Raw genomic sequence first — 20200 nt, 5'->3', positions numbered from 1 at the left:
GTGTGAATCTCCTCCAGGTAGGCCTCGTCATCATTATCAGAGATCAGGCCCACCACAACTGTGTCATCAGCAAACTTGACAATTGTGGTAGAATTGCAAGTGGCCACACAGTAATAAGTGTACAATGAGTACAGCAGGGGGCTCAGGACACGAGTCGGGGGCTCCAGTGCTGAGGGTAAGAGAGGGTGACACATGTCTGCCTACCCATAATGCTTGTGGTTTGTCTGTCAGGAAATTGGAAAACTTACTGACAGAGATGGGTCCCAGGTCCTCCAACTTGAAGGTAAGTTTGGAGGGAATTATAGTGTTAAATGCTGAACTTTTGTTAGTCAACAAAGAGCATTTTAACATAATTTCCCTTCCTGGTGTCCAGATGGCTCAGGGCTGTGTGTAGGAAGTGTGCAATGGGGTCCTTGGTAGAGGCGGTAAGTAAATTGTAATGGGTCCATGTTGTCAGGCAATGAAGAGGAAGTCTCTGATCAGCCTTTCAAAGAACTGAGGTCAGGACTACTGGCAATATTTGTTGAAGCAGGCAGGCTGGAGTTTCTTCAGGACAGGAACAATAATGGACTGTTTGAAGCATACCTTGGTGGGGAGAGGTTGAATATATCCATGAACGCTGGTCAGTGCAGGCTCAAAGGACCTGACTTGAGATGTGATCTGGTCTTGCTGCCTTCTTGCTGTTCACTCTCCTGAAAGCCTTCTAAACATTGTACTCCAAGATGATGAAAGTGTTTCCCCCACTGACACTCTCCGCATGCATGCTGCCATTAGTACTCTTGCTGCCATTAGTGCGATGTTAGTGCTGTTAGCACCAAAAGTGCTGTTTGCTGCAGCCATGAAGCGAGCGTAAAAAGTATTCAGTATTCAGCTCGTCTGCCAGATAATCACCCACATTCACCATTCTGGAGGATGCTGTTTTATACTCCGTTATCATTCTCAGTCCCTGCCACAGGCTCCTAGAGCCACACTATTGGAACTGTGACTCCAGTTTCCTCCTGTTGGTCCATGCAGCGCATGAGTTCCCTCTGAATTCGAGCTTCCTGTTTCAGAATTTGTTTGTATCTAGGCATAAGGAAGATGGTGGCATGGTACGACAGATGACTCTGCCTTGTAGCTGTCTTTGAACGGAGTGTAGCAATGGTCAAGAAGTTGGTGCTGTTAAAGTCCCCTGCCACAATGAGAGCAGTATATTGGTGTTGAATGAGAGCCTCATGTAGTTCACATAAGGCAGTGTCCGTGTCCGCCTGAGGTGGAATATAAACACCACTGACTATGACCAAGGTAAATTCCAGAGGAAGGTAGAAACGGTGACATTTTATGGTCAGGAGCTCCAGGTTGGGTGTGCAGGAGCATGAGAGAGGAACAATGGTCGTACTGTTGCACCAGCTGCTGTTTACCATCAGACACACTCTACCTCCCCTTGACTTCCCCAACTCCATTGTCCTGTCCATGCAGTAAACTGAGAACTCGACTGGACGGATGGTGTAGTCCAGTACTGCTGGGTTCAGCCATGTCTCTGTGAAGCAGTGGAGGGTGCAGTCTCGAATGTCCCTCTGGAACTTAACCCAGGCCCTGAGGTCGTCAAGCTTATTGTCCAGAGACTGGACGTTGGCTAATAGGATGCTAGGCAGGGGAGCGTGGTGTGTGAACGAGCCCTCAGCCTGACAACTCGTTTCCCTTGTGGACGCCGTTCGGATTGTGTCCGTTCTTAGGATCTCGTTTGGCCAACATGGATCCGGTGTTAAAAACGGCGATAGGTGAGTGGATTGTAAACCAATAGGAATAAGAGTATTTTATTGCTGTTGTAACTGATAGTAGCCGTGGTGAAGAGAAAAATAACTTAAAGTAAGGGAAAGTGCAAAAAATAAACTAAAACAAAGTGTGATCATAGCAGTCTTGACAGCAGCCAACCTCACCAGCACCATCTTGTAAACTTCACTGTGGGTACAGTGTACATGGGATCATATGTGCATCCTTCTTTCTCCAAAAATGACAAGATTAATTACTGCCAGAGTTCTATTTTTGTTTGGCCTGACCAGAGTATACTGTTCCAAAAGAGTTCTGATTTGTCTAAATGCTTGTCTAAGTGCATCACTGTGCTTTGTTTTTAGCAGAGGAGTTTTTCATGGAGTGTAGGAATGGAGATGCTTGTTGTGCAGTACAATTCTTATTGTTCTCCATGTAACTCTTGTTCCTGATGCTTTCAGATTGTTCTGCAACTCTTTTGCCTGCTGGCATCTGTCTTACCTTCCTTATCATTAGTCTGAGAGCAAGCTGTTAAATCTTGTATGGTGGACCTATCCAGGTATGCTTAGCTGTGGTTCCACCTGTATATTATCATGTCATAATAGCAAACCAAATGTACTAGAAGGGATGTCTTTGCTATGGCTCTGTAGCATTTTCCATCAAGTGTTGTTTAATAATGTTGTCCCTGAGAACTGTAAGAAGTTTCTTCGCGGTCGCCCGATTGCTGCTTGTTGTGTTATATCTTCAATGGCAACGACTTTTATAATGACACCAGGTACAATTTGCACAAGAACATTTTTTTCAGCATTTATATCTAGAACTTGATTTATTTTTATGTAACCTTTACATAGTCATGTCCAAAAGCATTGGAACAGCTAGGCCAAGTCATTTGGTTTTGCTGTACACTGAATACATTTAGATTTGAGATCAAAACATGAATATGAGACTACAGATCAGAATTTCAGCTTTCATTTCCTGATATTTACATCTAGATGTGTTAAACAACTTAGAACATGGCACCTTTTGTTTGAACCCACCCATTTTTCAAGTAATAAAAAATACTAGAAAATGACTATGACTGACTGGTGTTTCATGTTGCCTAGGTGTGCCGTTAGATTGACTGTTTAAACAATTAATAGCGTGGAATGTCTACCGTTTGTTTCAGCTCTGGGTTTCACCTGTGAAGACTGCATTTGTTGTTAAAAAAAAGATAAACCAACATAAAGACCAGAGTGCTGTCTGTGGGAGTAAAGAAAGCCATTTTGAAGCTGGAGACACAAAAGTTTTGGAACCAAGATGAACCTCTATCAAAGTGATGGAAAGGCCAAAGTGATGAGAAAGAAAGGATCTGCTCGTGATCCAATACACATACAAGCTCAGATGTGAAACATGGTGGAGGTAGTGTCATCAATTGGGCTTGTATGGCTGCTTCTGGAACAAGCTCACTAATCTTTATTGATGATGTAACTGATAATGGTAGCAGCAGAATGAATTCAGAAGTCTACAGAAACATTCTTTCTGCCAATTTACAGAGAAATTCATCTAATCTAATTGAGAGGAACTTCACTGTGCAGCAAGACAATGATCCAAAACACACTGCCAACACCAGAGACTTTCTGTAAAATGGGTAAAAAAGTGGAAGAAATAAATCACCAGACCTTAACCCAATTGAGCATGAATTTCACCTTCTAAAGAGGAAACTGAAGGAAATGCAAAAGAATAATGCAACAGTTGGTGCAACAGTTTGGTGATGTCAGCGGGATGCAGTTATTATAAGCAAGGTTTATGCAACCAAATATTAAGTGTAATTTACTTTAAGACTATCTGTTCCAATACTTTTGATCACTTAAAATTGGGTGGTGTGCCACCAAAGGTGTCATGTTCTAAGTTGTTTAACACATCTAGACATAAATATCAGGATATGAAAGCTGAAATTCTCATCTATCATCTCATATTCATCTTTTAATCTCAAACTCAACTGTCTTCAAGGTATAGATAAAAACAATAGAATTGGCCTGTTCCAATACTTTTGGAGGGGACTGTGTGTGTGTGTGTGTGTGTGTGTGTGTGTGAGTGCGCGCTCAAATACTTTTACCTGAATCAATTTTTTTTTTTTAAACCTATCTTGATTTATGCTTATGAATACATATTTTTGGAAGTATATTAAATACACTGGAAGTATATTAAATAACTAAAACAAAAGTGTCTGAACACTAACTTCCCCTCACTGTAACAAAAAACAAATTCATTACCGGGTTTGCTGCAAGTTGGTTGTTCAGTTTTAACCAGAGCACTTTTTCTTTTGTGAATCTTAGTCCCACCTTCAGGGATTGGACATGGGCTCTCCTTCAGTAGGCTCTCCTTCAGTGGGCTCTTTTCTGCAGTAGATGAGGTACCCTTCTTCTGTTGCAAAACAAACATGTCAAAATGCTACCTTCTCTCCTCGAATACAAGTTGGCTTAAATAAAACTGCTGTTATTGATAGTTAAATGTCTGATATTATTTTGTTAAGGAAAAATCCACCCTCAAAGACATTTTTCTCAACAATATTTAACATATATTTTTGATTTTGCAGATTTATTCTATTAAATTCTGAGTTGACTTTTTTGACTGATGCAGCAGTACTTTAGTCATTTAGTTTGTCCGGCTCTCTCAGCTTCTTATCAGTACATTCTGCTCAAACAAATAAGGTTCCAAAGCTTCAACTTACATGCTAATACCGCTGTCAACACCGTCAAGCTTGTCATCTCTTTGATCGCTAATTAGCCGAACTGAGTCTCTGCTGTAACTCAGCACAACTGAATCATATATCTGCATTTTATTCCAGAACTTGAGCGTGCTGTCCCCACTACTTCTACTTCTCATTAATATGACACTGTCACTGAAAAATGGCGAGTCACAAAAAAAGCTCTTGCGCTTTCTTTCCAGAGCTAAGAGCAAAATCTGAACATTATTCCTTACATTTGAGATCCTTTAAATTATTTATCCTATGACACACCAATATAACTGCACAGAAAACCATTAACCAGGAATAATGAAAATAAGACCAACCAACAACTTTTTTTTTTTGCTAAACACATCACAAATATTCCAATATAAACATATTTAATGTGTTTCGCTTTCCTTTAAGAAAACAAATGAAATCCAACATGCCTACAGTTCAACATATAGCTTACTTATATAAATATATCTTACTTTTTTAGAGGTATGGACTTGAACTACTGTAGCACTTTCCTTCATCCGAGCTTTTTTCTTCAGTGGTGCAGTCTTTTTTAACGTTTCAGGAGAGGTCTTCTTCTTCCTTGGTTTCTTCTGTTTGGTGACAGGTATTTTTCCTTTGGAAACACTATCTTTTTTACCACCATTCATTTTTTTCTCTCCTTCTGCCTCTATTGTAGTATGGTGCTGAGGGATGGATATATTCTCAACCTCCGAATTAGGTGTGAGTTCTCTTTGCACTACAGGGTCTTCTCTGGCTTTCTCCTCTGGATCTGGAGCCAGCTTGCTGTCCTTCTTGCCAGCTTTAATATTGGATGCACATCTTTTCTTAGGTGTGCTAAGCTCTGATTTTTGGCCTGTGAAATTTTCTAATTGCTTTGCCTGTTTGTCATGGCACTTCTCCTTGGGCACAAAAACAGTTGTCACCTCCTGCCTATTGTCCACTGTTGCATCTGTAAAAGGTGAATTGCTACCTGTCTTGCTACAGTCCTGCAGCTCTGAAGTTCCGCAGGGTGTAAAGCCAGTGGCCACAGGTTGATGCACTGGAGGGTTCTGAGACCTGCTGAGTAAGTTGACCACCTCAGGCTTCCTGGATCCCGCAGTTGACAGATTACAATAGGTTTCTCCAGTCAGTGCAGTGGTCTCAAGAGCTTTCTGCTTCACTATTGACTCCAGGTTGGATAGAGGTGAATGGGTTTTCTCCCATTTTTCATCCTTTACATTAGTGGGGCTTAGTTCACATTTTGGAAACAAGGGGCCATCGCAACTCAGGTTGCCTTTGACCTTAGATGGGGCTTGGCCCTGAGCTGGTCGCTTCTGTAAAGACATCCCCTGAAAATGTGGTTGGTGCCACAAGGGTTTACCTGGAGGTGTATATGGAATCCCTGCTTTTCCACCTGAAGTCCTAGAGGATTGTGAGGTTGGAGAAGTAAATAGTGGCTTGGACGAAAGCTCTTGCATTCCAGGGGAGGTAGTACTAGCAGAAGTACTACCAAATTGCTTACCACCTTTATTTTGCCTCTCACCTTTTATTGTGAAAGGTGTCTTCTTCCCTCTGGAGGCTAACTGTTCGCCTTGATCAATAATCGAAATAGTCTCTTGCTTAGCAAATATCTGAACATCTTCAACAAAAGCAGCACTTTTCCCATCCTTGCTGCGCAAGGTAGAGGCTAGTATGGGGCTTGCTACACCTACATATGTTCCTGGGAGGTTGTTTAAGGAACCTTGAGATGAGCCTTTGCCCCATGATGCACTGGGTTCCAAATTGTGATTGCTGAGTTTTGAGGTGGATCTCTGGGCCGAGCCATTTCGTTGGGTGTCTGGTAGATTGGGGTAAGTAGAGGCAGAACCAAAAGTGGAAGTCTGAGGCCTTTTGGGGGCATGGGAATTCTTTTGATGAGGCTCAAATAAGCTTTGCTCATTTGTGGCAGTCGGGCTATTCTGAGCATCCTTAATGCTTTTTTGCCGCTTGGATTTTGAAGATAAATCAAGAGGTACATCTCTGGCCTCTGGAGGACACAGAGCATTGTGTTCCTCAGTAGATGATACAGCCTTCGGCTTCAAATATGCCACAGAAGTCTTTTCGATTCCTCTGTATGGAGGACATTTCTCTACGAGGCTTAGAAGCCTGCTCTGTGTGGTAATGTTGGCCAGTGCTGAGCTACAGCAGATGGCAGCAGTGGGAGAGATAGTATAATGAGTCAGTGAGGCTGAGGCTTGTGTGGCCTGTTGCGCTGGGAGAGCAATAGCTGGGCTAACAGCAGAGGAAATTGTTGATTTGTGCTCTCCTACCCCTTTGCGGCCCTTTGCATTAGGAACATGTTCACATCGGCCTTTAGATGCGGATGACAGTGGTTTCTTCTCAGCAATGCCTTGACCCACAGAAAACTGATAAGGATATGTTTTGACCCTTGTAGTCGTGCTCGAGCCAGAACAAGGCACTGGACAGTCCTTTTGAAACTGACTAGCCGTGGCTTCTCTCAGAGCGGCAATCTGGCCCAATCCTGGAGGCAAGGTGATCTTACAAAGAGAAGAAGCAAAGTTTGCAGATGGAAGGTAAGCAACAGGTTGGCCTGGTTTAAAGAGGTTTGAGCATTGAAATCCTGGGGAAAGGCTGATAACAGGTTGGGTAGGCCCAGTACTATGAGGAGCTTTCTTATTTTGGGTCACACTATTGTGAACCAAGCTCATCAAGTCGTCCGAGTCAACCTTTTTACCGCAAGGCCAGTGCTGAGTCGGGTAGGCAGCAGCACCTTCAGCCTGGGCTTTGGGAACTTCTGTCCTATCGGTTAATGGCGTGCTAAAAGAATCAGTGCTGAACACCGCATTGTTGCGGAGATGGGAAGGAGGGACTTCTGGACAATGGTTTGAATTGCTGGTCTTGCTAGCCTTGCTGGCATCTGAGCAGACGCCAGGCATTTTGCAGTCTGTAGATGTCCTCAGCTTGTTCTGCTGTCCGTGAGGCACGTCTCCTCTGAGTTCAGGAGGCAGTGTCTGCTGTGGATTCCCCACCATGCTCTCTGACAGCTGTGTAAGGGCACTGCTCTCTTTGCTCACTGTGCCTCCATCCCCTACATTCATTGGTGAGAGATCCACCTGGTCAAATAAGAACATTTGGGAAATCAAAACCTTATGTAAAACTAAACAAGAATTAAGATAAGCACTCTTCTAATATCACATATGATCACCTGCATAGGCGTATTTTTTTTCAACACAGCATTCCTTTGAGTGTGTCCACAGATGTGCGTTTACAAGAATTTCTTCTATATATGGCAAAAAGGTAAAGATACAAGGAAAATATCAGACAAAGACAAAATCTGTAATCACTTCAAATGATTAAATTATTCAAGTATAGTTATTCAAATATTCAGACCAGTCAATGCAGCACTAACAAAGAACAAAAACATGCCCATAAGAGACAATGAGGTACACAGTACATTGCATAAATAAAACCTTAAAAATTCACACTATTTAAAAATTGTCTGTACTCTAATCTAAACAAAGTTTATTAAATCAAACATATAAACTCAGTGTTGAGAGATTACAACCTGCTGATATTTGGAATTTTGGTAACAGACAATTATTTGAGTAAAAAAAATCAGTTAGAAACTTTACCTTTTAATCACATTCACATTCTTGCCATTAAGTAAAAAATACTGTAAATCATACATGATGCCATTTTCAAAATAATATAGCTTGGCTACCTAAAATCTTTGAAACGAAGACATAAAAATTTAAATATCTGAAATCTATTGTATCTTAACTGCAGTGAAGAGATGTTCTCTTACAGCTACAGAAATTGTGTCCACCAGAATGCCAGGAAAAACACAATGCCTAAATGTATAAAATATATCCACAGTGCCTTCTCAGTCGAACCTTTTGAAATGATTTTTTTGTGTGTGTTCTTTTCATTACCAAGGTTTCATTAACAAACTATAACATTCAAACAAACATTTCTAAGTGAAGAAAGCAGTGATTTGAGAAATTAAAAAATACAACTAACCTTTAATGATTTCAGAGAACAAAGGGCCAAACAATGGACAAAAAATCCCCAGTTATGTCACAGATTAGAAATCAGCACATGTTTAACTTTAATGTTTAAATACTTAATTCAGGAATACATAAACCAGACATTATTGGATATAATATGCATTTATGAATCTTTTGTGTAATTATTTTTCCATAAACAAGCTTTACAATCAAGGGCAATATAACTCGAGCCAGGAGTTGCGTAAACCTTTTTCTCAGCTCTTGCTTATGCTTTTAGTATGTAATGTAAGAATCAGCACCAAGGAGCTAGTTAGAAACTTCCTGTTAGAGAGGTTCCTTACAAAAGATGTCACAATTTCCTTTAAACTGAGACTCAAGATGGAATAAATATATTTATCATTGATGGTGTCCTATAACAAAGTCTGTACAATAATAAGCAAATATTTCTATAATAAAGTCAATATCTCTACTGATGTCTGTCCATTACTGGAAAGCAAGTATTAGTTTCAAGATAAGTCACTTGAAAGGCAAGTCTTAATCTGGCATTTTACATGCTGAGGGTGGGGGTCTGTTAAAATCTTAAATACAGATAAAATTTGTATTTCAGCTATATGTGCTTAACCTGATATTTAGACCCAAAGAGAAGCAAGTGCCTGTATTCACTCGGTGGATGCATTGTGGGAAATGGAGTGGCGGGGCACCCGGATTCAGTGAACCTCAGACATGTTGTAGTACAATCATGGAGCAGCTACAAGGTGTTAGAATTAGAAACAGGTAAATTAGGTGGAAAAGGATTTCTGATATGAAGAAAAAAGTTATCAATGCAACTTTCACTCTATTTTTTTCCTGACAGTGTGACCTTTTCCCTGTACTCCTTCAGAGTGGACATGATCAAAGGCGACCAAGGTTTAAACCAAACTGCTTAGGCCTCGTATGATAGTCGGTCTTGCAGATACGGCTGCTAACGGCAGGAATTTTACCGGTATGTTGCAGCTTACTTCTGAAGGTAGGTGAATGAATGAATTTTACATAACTGATTCATGTTCAAAATCAATCAAACATGTTAAACATTTTTAAGAAAAATTAAGAAAGATATTCTCAAAAATCAGCCCATAAAAGATTTGATCCAGGGTTGTATTAATGTAAATATTTCTGATTAAGCTTGATAGTGGTACAAACAATTTTTTTTTTGTTTTTGTTTTTTTTACACAAAACACACTATTTATATTGGTCCCAGGTATAGTCCAATATCAGCATTATCATGTCCCATTTAATCCAGAATGGCCAAGTCTAGCAATTTAAAACAACACTTATTTAGAATCCTGGGAAATTACCTGAGGATACCAAGTATTGTGAAGCATAATGAGTATTAGAATGAATAAATAGTATTATTTTTGATAAGAACGCATGAGTTGTGTGTAGAGCTTTCAAAGGATAGGAATACATGTTAGAGTTATAGATGTTTGTCTCGTAGCCTCAAAAAGCTAGGCCAAAAATTGCTACAACAAGTCACCATACAATTAGAGAAAGAGGAAGGCAGGCTGAAACTTGGCTTCATCCAAGAAACAATGAAGGAAGAAACATTTCAATGAAAACACACACACACACCTATAGTAGGACATCCAAACCCGAGTTCTGAATGGAGTAAATGTGACTTACTAACTGTATAGTCAATGATATAGGTGCTATATCAGTATTAACAGTGGATAATGTGAGGACTAGCACAAGAAATCTGTTCTCTAAAAATTAACCCGAAATACAGTAATTCGAATAGCAACAACACTGAACACGACTAGTGCACCTGATCAAAAGCAGCTCTGCACAAACACGAGCAGGAGATGACTGCCAAATGACTGATATAAAAATTCCTGGGAGAACGCGACCTGCAGCCCCTGGGTCCCACACACAGCTGTCTGTCTGCACGCTGCTCCTCCCAGGGCTCGGGAGAGTCTGTCTAACGGACAGGACCCGGTCTGCTAGTAAAGTTTATCGGCCCACCCGAGGTCTCCTCGTCGCCGGTTTCGGTGCTCTACTGACCAGAGCGCGTTACTTTTACTGACATACCCGAGTTGATAATGCTAAATGAAGCTGCAGACTAATCACATTAGTCAGTCCGCTGAGGTGAAGCGAGAGCCCGGTTCTCGGGTCGCTGTTTGTTATGGTCTGCTGGACAGAGGTGTAAAAGACAGGACAGAGAAATACAACCTCGGCTCCTGAGCCCACTCTCTCCCGGTGTGTCGGCAGCGCAGCCCAGAGCTCTCTCTCTCTCTCTCTCTCTCTCTCACACACACACACACACACACAAAGGAGACGCTACAAGGATACAGGATGCGGGATTGAAACCAAACGTCGTATGGAGACGGCCGATTTCCCCATGATAACAGACTAAAAAAAAATTTTTTATTTTTTTTTTATTAAATGTCACCTTGTTAAACTCTGACTAGTCCACTCGCTCGACCGAGCCTGGTGAACAATTATGCGATCACACAATACAGAAAGACGCCGCGATTCTCAGGTAGAAATGTTCTGTTTAAAATGAGGCCAATACATTCAACAAAGTGCCCGAGAGCCGCACACCACTGAAAGGGCTGAGGCTCACAAACACATGGCGATGTAGTTCTCCTGAACCGGGAAGGATCCGAGAGAACACTTCGCGCAGGAAAGGGGCAGTGTTGTTGATGTACACACTCGTGGCCACGACGGAGGCAGAGAGAAAAAAAAACCCACTAACGACACGTCCCTTCCGATGTCCAGCAGTTCCTCACCATCATCAAATAAAATGCCAAATAATGTGAAACCTGAAGAAGCCTGACCGCGTCTCTATCTGACCACGAGCGTGTAGTCCAACTACAACGCCTTCCTCATCGCAGAGAGAAAGCCAGACAACACTGCGAGGCTGATATCACCCACATGAGGAAACATCATACTTTGGGCTAACTCTCCACATTCACCCTCCAATGGCTGCTGAAACACGTACCGTATGTTAGTTACAGATAACTACCGAGTGCGACTTGTTTTCGGCGATGGAAAGAGCCGTGTCCGTACTTAGCAGTGTGCTCTATATGCTGAAGCTGCAACGCTCAGATCCCTGCGCAGTAAAGTCTCCTCGAAGCAACTATCGATCTGTATATTACACTGTTTGCAAATGTTAACGACAAACCGTGTGTCATCGCGCGGAAATATCTCCGATTACGGTATTTCATTCGTCCCATATCGGAGCAATCCGGTATCCGCGATGTTCGAACATAACACAGCCCAGACCCGATGTCTCTGTCCACTGAATAATTCCCAAAGGTAATTAGCGAGCCAGATAACCATGTCAAACAGTACAAACAAACACCAACCCGTTGGAGCCACAGTAAAGGAGCTATGGGTGCATCGAGAGGAAAGGATTTTAATCCCGTTGGTAACAATTCACTAAGCTCGACGATTTTCGGTTCCGAAAGTCCGTGGTGGTGGTGGTGGTGGTGGGAGGGGGTTTCGTCAAGACAAGCCGTGCTGTAGCTCACAGGCTCTGGTCTGGTGGGAGAGAGAGGGGGAGATGGAAGGACCGCTAGTATGGGAGTTGTAGTACTCAAAACCCCACACCCAGGCGCTGCCGGCTCCGTGAAGGGAGGAGCAGGGACTGCAGGTACCGGCATGCAACGCTCGAGTCCAGCCGCTCAAGGGGAAAGGGGATCGCAACGGTGCGCTAAACTGAAGGAAAAAAAAGGCTAAAAAAAAAAAAAAAAACCCTTCCCCAAGTAACAAAGTGGAAATATGCCGCCTAATTACGAATACGCTACGCTTCAGACAAACCGTGCAGATGATATAAGAATATACTCTACACATCATATAAAGGATATCTCACGAAATTACGGGTCACGTTTTGTGAAGTCTGTTGAACGCGGGCGGGAAAGAAAAAAAACGGAGTTGAAGAGGTGCTGGTTGATTGTGTATTTATCTCTGCACTGTGAACTAACAAACACTCCAACTCACTGTGCCATAGATTTCTACACACACAACCGACAAACCAGCAACCACCATGAGGGGATAAACATGTTGAATGTATAGGCTATTGTCTGTATTATTTTATAGACTGACGCACATCTCTACAACTTTTGTCCACTTGTTCGTCCGCAAAAACTACGACCATCCGTCGTCCTTAAAGTTGTTACGAGTCGTTTTAACCTGAAATGTAGAAATACGCTTCCATGTCGACATCTACATGTTATATCCTCATGGCCGAATTCTTCTCATCCTACAACAGGTTTTTCACCAAAAACACTTGTGGAATCTGATGGGAAGGTTTTATGATGTAATGTGTAACATGCCAACTAAATATATAAAAGGCTTAATTAGTTCACTTATCTAATTATTTATATACCTGCGCATATGTTTATTATTATATAAGGCACACAACTCAAGGAGTACATTAGAAAGAAAGCTGTGTGTCAGATATATTGTCAGGTTGTATATCCTCTAAACCATACACCATATAACCATATTACGATCAGTATGGTCATTTCGTTCAGAATTAAATGTGCAGTTGCTAACTCTATGTGAAAAAGGTCTCTTCCAGTTCCTATAACCAGTGTTAGGACCTCACAAATGGTCCATCATTCTGCATCACCATTAGTGAACATTACAAATATAAGGCCTTGCTCTAAAAAGTTACAACAACAACAAAATAATGCTCCATCTATTTATGGTCTATGCACAATTCTACAAAACAATACAGCGGTTACTCTATATGTTAAAGATGTTGATCCCTTCATCTTGGTTGACAGTTTGGCAACTGTGTGTAGAAATTGGTAGTGAGTTGGAGTATTGATGTTAGTTCACAGCTTGCGACTTCGCATGCAGAGGTACAAAATCAGCCAACACCTCTTCAATTCCTTTTTCCCCCCTCCTGCTTTCAACAGACTTAACAATATGTGACCCATAATATCACAAGATATCCTCTAAATTATGTGTACACTATATTCTTATATCGTCTTATATCATTGCAGGTTATTAGCAGTTCACAAGGGGACACCTAATAACACAAATATTATCCATTTTAAAAGTAAAAAAAAAAAGGCATGGTCTATAAACTTATATAATCTGAGTCTGGGGGTCAGACGAATACAATGGCAGGTCACTCATCATATGTGCCAACTATTCTCATGTTTTCACCTCAGAAAAAAGCTGAGGTGATTGACAATATCATAGACTGTGTTGTGCTTCAGACAAACTATGTTTAGCTAATTGCTGTAACTAATGAAATAGAAAGGTAACGCACTATATTGAGGTGTATATGACAGGAAAAACACTTTAAGTGATTTTTGTTTGTTTCCAAAAATATTTCCAAAAATATATAGCCTAGCTCAGTTTACATCATCTATTGAAGTGAAATAATGTCTAATGGCTTAATGACATGATATAATCCTTATTAAAAGCAAGCATAACTGGTGAAGAGACTTAGTAGTTAGAGTTTTCAAAACATAAGAAGTTAATAAGCAATCCTTGTTATTCAAGTGTGCATTCTGTCCTTATATAATAGCCAGCCTGTCAGTTACATCCTAACTCTTCCTGGTCATGCACCCCTTTTCCTTTCATCTTCACACAGACTGCACCATTTGAGCAATGTGACTTTACAATCATAACTTTAACAGTGTGCTGAATGCACCACTCAATGAAGCTTTTATGTTTGCAGGGGCAGCACAATTAAGGGCCAAAGACCAGAAAAAGGCTTGTTTTCTTGCACATGGTTTTAACATTTATAACTTTTCATTCATTCATTGTCAGTAATCATTTAATTCTGGGACGGGCCCTGGACTGGATGTCAGTCAACCACAGGGCAACACACACACACACACACACACACACACACACACACACACATTTGCATACTCACTCACACTTAGGCGGAATTTGGAATTACCATTCCACCAACTAGCATGTTTTTGAGAGGTGGGAGGAAACAACACAAATACAGGGAGAACCTGCAAAACTGCATATAGACAGTAACCCAAGCTCATGGTCAAACCAGAGACCATGGAGCTGTGAAATGGCAGCACTACCTGCTGTGCCACCAAGCCATACTCATAACGTATAAACCTTTCTTCTTTAAAATCCACAATAACAGACCACAGCATGTGTCAGGAATTAGCCCTAGAACCTCCAGTGGTTGTGTTCAGCACTGACATATTCCTGATGACAAGCAAATGACTATGTACATAATAATCAGTCAGGGGTCTGATGTGCCAAGGACAGACTTCCCAAAATTGAGACACCTTGAACACCAAAATATTTGAACACTATGATCGGTGTGAATGAACTAAATAAACACATGCTATAAACATCTGCATATGCCCGCTGTATAATTGGTGGTGTATATGTGTGTTTCAACAAATGCGTGTAAACAAAATATATCAATATGGGAAGCATTGCAGTGCTAGCTAGCTGAAATGACAGACAGTGTGAGTTCTTTTAGACGATGAGCTATTTATCTTCCCTAAGCTCACAAACACAAATGTGTGACCCCAGCCACAGAAAAAACAGGCTGTATGTGAATACGCACAGTTCAAGAGAGACTTCCGACTTAAACAAATATATATATTAAACACAGAGTGCGAGGAATTGCATTCCACCGAAACTATAGCAGATACATAATACACATATAGCTGAGACATAATTGTGCAAACAGTCTATAAGTGCACTTTATAATACAGGCAGTAAAATGTACTGCTAAACACACAGGTTTAATAACGGCAGAGATGAGAAAGTTGCGTTTTAAGACTCCGACCTTTTCCACTTCTGATCTGAGAGTGTTTGACCAGTCTGTAGCTCACTACAGCACACTCGGACCTGAGATGACTCGGACTGAGATGAGTCTGACCTGAGATGACTCGGAGTGAGGTGAGTCGGACCTGAGATGACTCGGACCTGAGATTACTCGGAGTGAGATGACATGGAACTGAGATGACTTGGACCTGAGATGACTCGGACATGAGATGACTCGGACATGAGACGCCTTGGAGTGAGATTATTCGGACCTGAGATGACTCGGAGTGAGATGAGTCTGACCTGAAATGAGTCGGAGTGACATGATTCGGACCTGAGATGACTTGGACCTGAGACGCCTCGGAGTGAGATGATTCGGACCTGAGATGACTCGGAGTGAGATGAGTCTGACCTGAGATGAGTCGGAGTGAGATGAGTCGGACCTGAGATGACGTGGAACTGAGATGATGCGGAACTGAGATGACTTGGACCTGAAATGACTCGGACCTGAGATGACTCGGACCTGAGATGGCTCGCAGTGAGATGACTCAAACCTGAGACGACTCGGAGTGAGATGATTCGGGCCTGAGATGACTCAGTGCGAGAAGACTCGGACCTGAGATGACTCGGAGTGAGATGTCTCGTCCCCGAAGTGTTTGGGGAAATGAGCGGTAGGTCTGTGTCTTTTTGCGACTTCACGTCCAAAGTTGGGCACAAAACACAGCCCTCAGTACTGACCTGTCTGACCTCCAGATAGACACAAGGATCTCCCGTTAGTAACCTGATTTAGTGGCTTAAGCGCAAAACTGTGCGGTGGTGAAGGCGGATACGGGACAGTAGGGCATGAGACGGGTTATGAGCATTACACAGCCCTTCTTCCTATGCTGACAGGTTGAGATTATGCAAAACGTTCCCGTACTCGCGAAAGCACGATAAAGTGGCCTTAATTAAGCACACCCTGCCCCGCTTTGAACACGGGCTGTCGCGCTCATCGCTTTTGTAGGCCTAAAAACACACGCCACAGCGTGTCCCAATCCACCGAAGGCTGCAGATGAGTGACCATTAGCTATCATTAGCCGCACGCAAATATGAAACCTAACGGTAGACCCTACTTTGCAAGGCAATGCCAGATAAGCACTGGTCGCAGTTGGGAGATAACAGACCCTGTGCTACAGTAAATCGGGACTTTCATATACTTGCACAGCCTGCAAAGTTTCCGGAGTTGCCCGTAGCCTTGCATGGCGTTTCGTGGTGCCCCCTTTAATGCCCCTCGCTCGCCAGTAGCGCCTTTGTTAATCGCATGGTGCTGCGCCGCCTGCCTTACCTCACTTACCTAAACGGCCCGGACGCCTTTTCTATGCCTTTTAACAGGAAGTGCTCACGAAGAGACCGTGAAACCAGCTCGGTGCTTGTGGCGCTCGCCTCGGTTTAACCGAGAGATGTGGCGAAGGATTCAAAAGCAGCGTGAATTTTGGGCTTCTCGCCGCGATCTTCCCTCATCGCCAGTTCTCGACCGCTGCAGCTGGAGAAGAAAATCGCGCTTCCTGGGTCCTAAAGCCTGACAGCTCTATCCAGGTGAGTATCAGTATACTGTGAGCGGTGCTCATGGAATAAACCCGATTCGTTTATTTACAGCAAGCCGTGTTCGTGGGTCCTGTTACAACCACTTCACGGTCTGCCCTTGTTGATAAAATGGTTAATTCGCTTTCAGTGTTTAAAATGTTTCAGACACCGGGCCATATAGTCCGGTTGAAGTCACAGGAAGAACTCTTTCACTGAGGCAGTTTGTTCTGAAATATTGTTAAATGACCAGTGATGAGCTCAATGGATCCAGCTAGGAACTACGTTTTGTACACATGTTGTGGGCTACCTTTAAAACCAGGCTGTTGTCAGATCAGACCAAATGGACATCTCAGAAAGGCAGAAAATATAGTGTGTTGTAGTCTACTAAAACACTTTATTTATGGGTATATCTATTATACTGTAGAATAGACTACCTGCATGTTGTGTGTCGTTTTTTTGTGATAACAATAAATAGTATTGGATGTTTTGGACTAACATTAATTGTAATATATCAACAACATATAAACTTAGTTAACAATAATTAACATATGGAGAAAAACGACTGTATTTGCATTATTTATGGAGTAGCCCCAATTCCAGACGCAGTTCCACAAGGGCATCTGAATCTGGTAACTAAACATTTCATATTATGTGAAAAGCAGTGGAAATAATAATCAGCATTATGGATGTTTTTGTATTTATTACAGAGTTCTTAAAGTTATTAACCCCTTTGACAGGTCACTTATATTGAACGGTTTAACCCAAATGTTAAACCCAAAAACATCTCAGCATGCCTTAGACCTAAGGTGTCCTGGAGGTTGAAAGTTCAGAAACAGAAAGCTGAGTGGCTTCAGTTAGTGTGCAAAATATTACTGTAGCCTATTACACATATAATAATAATGTTAATGAAATTATCTGTACTGAGGGGGTCCATGTGGCCCTGTACTGTGAAACCTTTGTATTAAATAAACTTAAAAAAAAAAAAAAATTAAATAGCTTCCTCCATGTGTAACCAAATTCCTACTGGCTGTTTAAATAGACTATTACTGGTCCTGATCATATTAATGAATGCTTACTCATTTTTACACTCTTTTGATCCTTTGTTCTCAGAAACTCCAGTTTCAGTTTCATCTTGTTGCAAGCAGTCAAGTGAATAATTTTACCCATGATTAGTGAGATTGTGAAAAAGTGGATGACAAACTGAAACAGTTTGAAGAAACTTGCAGTGATACATTCACTAGAAATAGGCCTCAAGCAGACACCCATATTAGCGTTAAACCAACACCCAAAGAACAACAACCCCGAATTGATTCCGCAAGTTCAATCCATTTTCACTTTCAATTAACGATATCTATATCAGTTTACGATCTCTTGACAAATGTGGCGCTTTGACGTTACGCTCATGTATTGAGGACTAATGTTTACTTCACTGAAGTTGACAGTCACGTGGAACTGCAACAGAGCTCGAGCTCTCGCCGGAAACATATCTGGTCATGTAGGACAACATTCGCGTGTATATGAAGTATATGAAGATAAATCACGGTGTATTAAATATTAAAATACGATCATATGTATCACTAGCTTCATAAACAGTATTATTGGACTGTTTCTCAAGTGGTTCCATAGTGTAGTGGTTATCACGTCTGCTTTACACGCAGAAGGTCCTGGGTTCGAGCCCCAGTGGAACCAGACGTTTTCTCTAATTAATGTTCTCTCTGAAATAATGCCCGTCTTCCCTTACGATCACGTTCTGGCAATCTATATATATATATATATGTATGTATGTATATACGTATATTATCCACAAGCTGCCATACATCAGATCTGCAGTTTTGGTGCCATTGGCGAAAACTGGCGTCTTGCAACCTAACAAGCGCCATCTCATAGGCTACTAATAAAAAAAACAATCTCGTGTCACGTGAAAAAAGAGGTTTCGGGTGACGATAAGGTTTCGTTATTGCTGAATAAACATCAGGAATGTGGCTATTGCATTCATATAAGCAACATATAAAATATGTAATTTGTTATATATATTTTATACAGGCCACACCCCCTTTTAAATAGACCTGCTCTTTAGTCCCGTCCGTGCATGCCGGAAAACGGGACGAATACACACAGAGAGAGAGAGAGAGAGAGAGAGAGAGAGAGAGAGAGAGAGACTACTCTGGAAGCAGACATAATAGTTTGGTATAATGTGCTACAAGGAGCAGTGAACACGTAATATTCCAATTTAAGTGGGATTTGATCGCTGGTATAAATAAGGTTGGTTAAATTTTAATCCTTAGCGACCTCTACTGTTTACTTCATGTGAACTGGCCTGAAGAAAAATATGAGCTTTTAATATAATTAGTCCGTGTGCAACATTTGAGCTCACAAGATGCAGCCTGTTGCAAGAACCGATTGGTGTTCCTTAAAGATTCAGCTGATTCATATTATTGATTAGGAATAATATGAGAATATTAGTATATTTAAAGTTCTTACGTGTACTTAAAGTTAGGATAAGATAACAACAAATAAAGGGTACTTATATCCGTGTTCACAAAAATCATATACGAGTTCCTATGTATTCTTAAATATTTATTCAGTGTTTGCATGCTCCCGGAGCAAAGGCTGTCGCATTCACTAGCCAGTTTAAGGAGAGATGTTTGATAATTTTTACAAATTGGTCAACGTTGAAGACAGCATCGTATGTAACCTTCTCTGTGAAAGTAATGCCATGAGCATGCTGAAAGTGATGTATGGTGATTCTGAAGAGTTTTAAATGTGGTGTATTTTCATTTGAAATACAGCTACTGTATATGAAACAGACAAATAATACTATAACCTCAATTGTTAAATACAATGTAATGATCCCGGATAAAAAGATTCATTATTGCATTATAATGTTCTGTCCGCATATCCACAGTGACTATGCAAACAATGTATCTGATATATGATGGCTTGACACCTTTATGCTGCCCATGACTTCTCTTGAGCAGTTCTTTTCGACATGACATGCTGTACAGTAGTTAGCAGGATGTCGAAATCCAAGCAAGCCTGATAAACCTATTTATACGAGCAGCCATTTATCTTAATGATGAGGGACAAAGCCATTTTTATTTACACTTGGTCGACCATATTAAAGTCTTCATCGCGCCAATTGTATAGGAATGTTATATGTCAGTTTTTCCCGCGCTAAAGTTTAAAGTCCCAGTGATGGATTTGAAGAGTTTGCAGGCATTTTTTTAAATATCGGAGCTGTCCAGGGTTCTGAAGCTGCACATTTTTATTGACACGTGTATATTTAATAAACGGGAGCCATGTTGAGCTGCAGTGCTATGAAAGATTTCCTGTATGTATGTTTCCATCCATCCATCTTCTATACCGCTTATCCTTCTTCAGGGTCACGGGAACCTGGAGCCTATCCCAGGGAGCATCGGGCACAAACCGGGGT

General features: G+C 41.4%; 1 protein-coding gene and 1 non-coding gene across 6 annotated transcripts in view; one reads left to right on the top strand and one right to left on the bottom strand.

The window, feature by feature from the left end:
• Positions 1-16718, bottom strand: part of bcorl1 (BCL6 corepressor-like 1) — a 43248-nt gene extending 26530 nt beyond the window's left edge. Inside the window, exons 1-4 of one of the 5 annotated variants that reach the window (XM_017474131.3) lie at positions 16529-16718; positions 7656-7730; positions 4945-7563; positions 4002-4152 (exon numbers count right to left, since the gene is read on the bottom strand). In XM_017474131.3, the coding sequence (XP_017329620.2) occupies positions 4002-4152; positions 4945-7563; positions 7656-7661 (2776 nt within the window). In that variant the 5' untranslated portion in view covers positions 7662-7730; positions 16529-16718. Of the gene's footprint in view, positions 1-4001; positions 4153-4944; positions 7564-7655; positions 7731-11801; positions 12132-16528 lie in introns of those variants that run through there. The other 4 variants (XM_017474130.3, XM_017474132.3, XM_017474129.3 and 1 more) reach the window with 4 other exon arrangements.
• A 1665-nt stretch (positions 16719-18383) lies between these two features.
• trnav-uac (transfer RNA valine (anticodon UAC)) lies at positions 18384-18456 on the top strand. Its single transcript has one exon. It is a non-coding gene; the product is annotated as a tRNA-Val (tRNA).
• The last annotated feature ends 1744 nt before the right edge of the window (positions 18457-20200 follow it).

Source organism: Ictalurus punctatus, chromosome 8, assembly GCF_001660625.3.
Source record: "Ictalurus punctatus breed USDA103 chromosome 8, Coco_2.0, whole genome shotgun sequence".
In the NCBI taxonomy this organism is placed as follows: Eukaryota; Metazoa; Chordata; class Actinopteri; order Siluriformes; family Ictaluridae; genus Ictalurus; species Ictalurus punctatus.
This window is presented reverse-complemented; position numbering and strand designations above follow the sequence as displayed.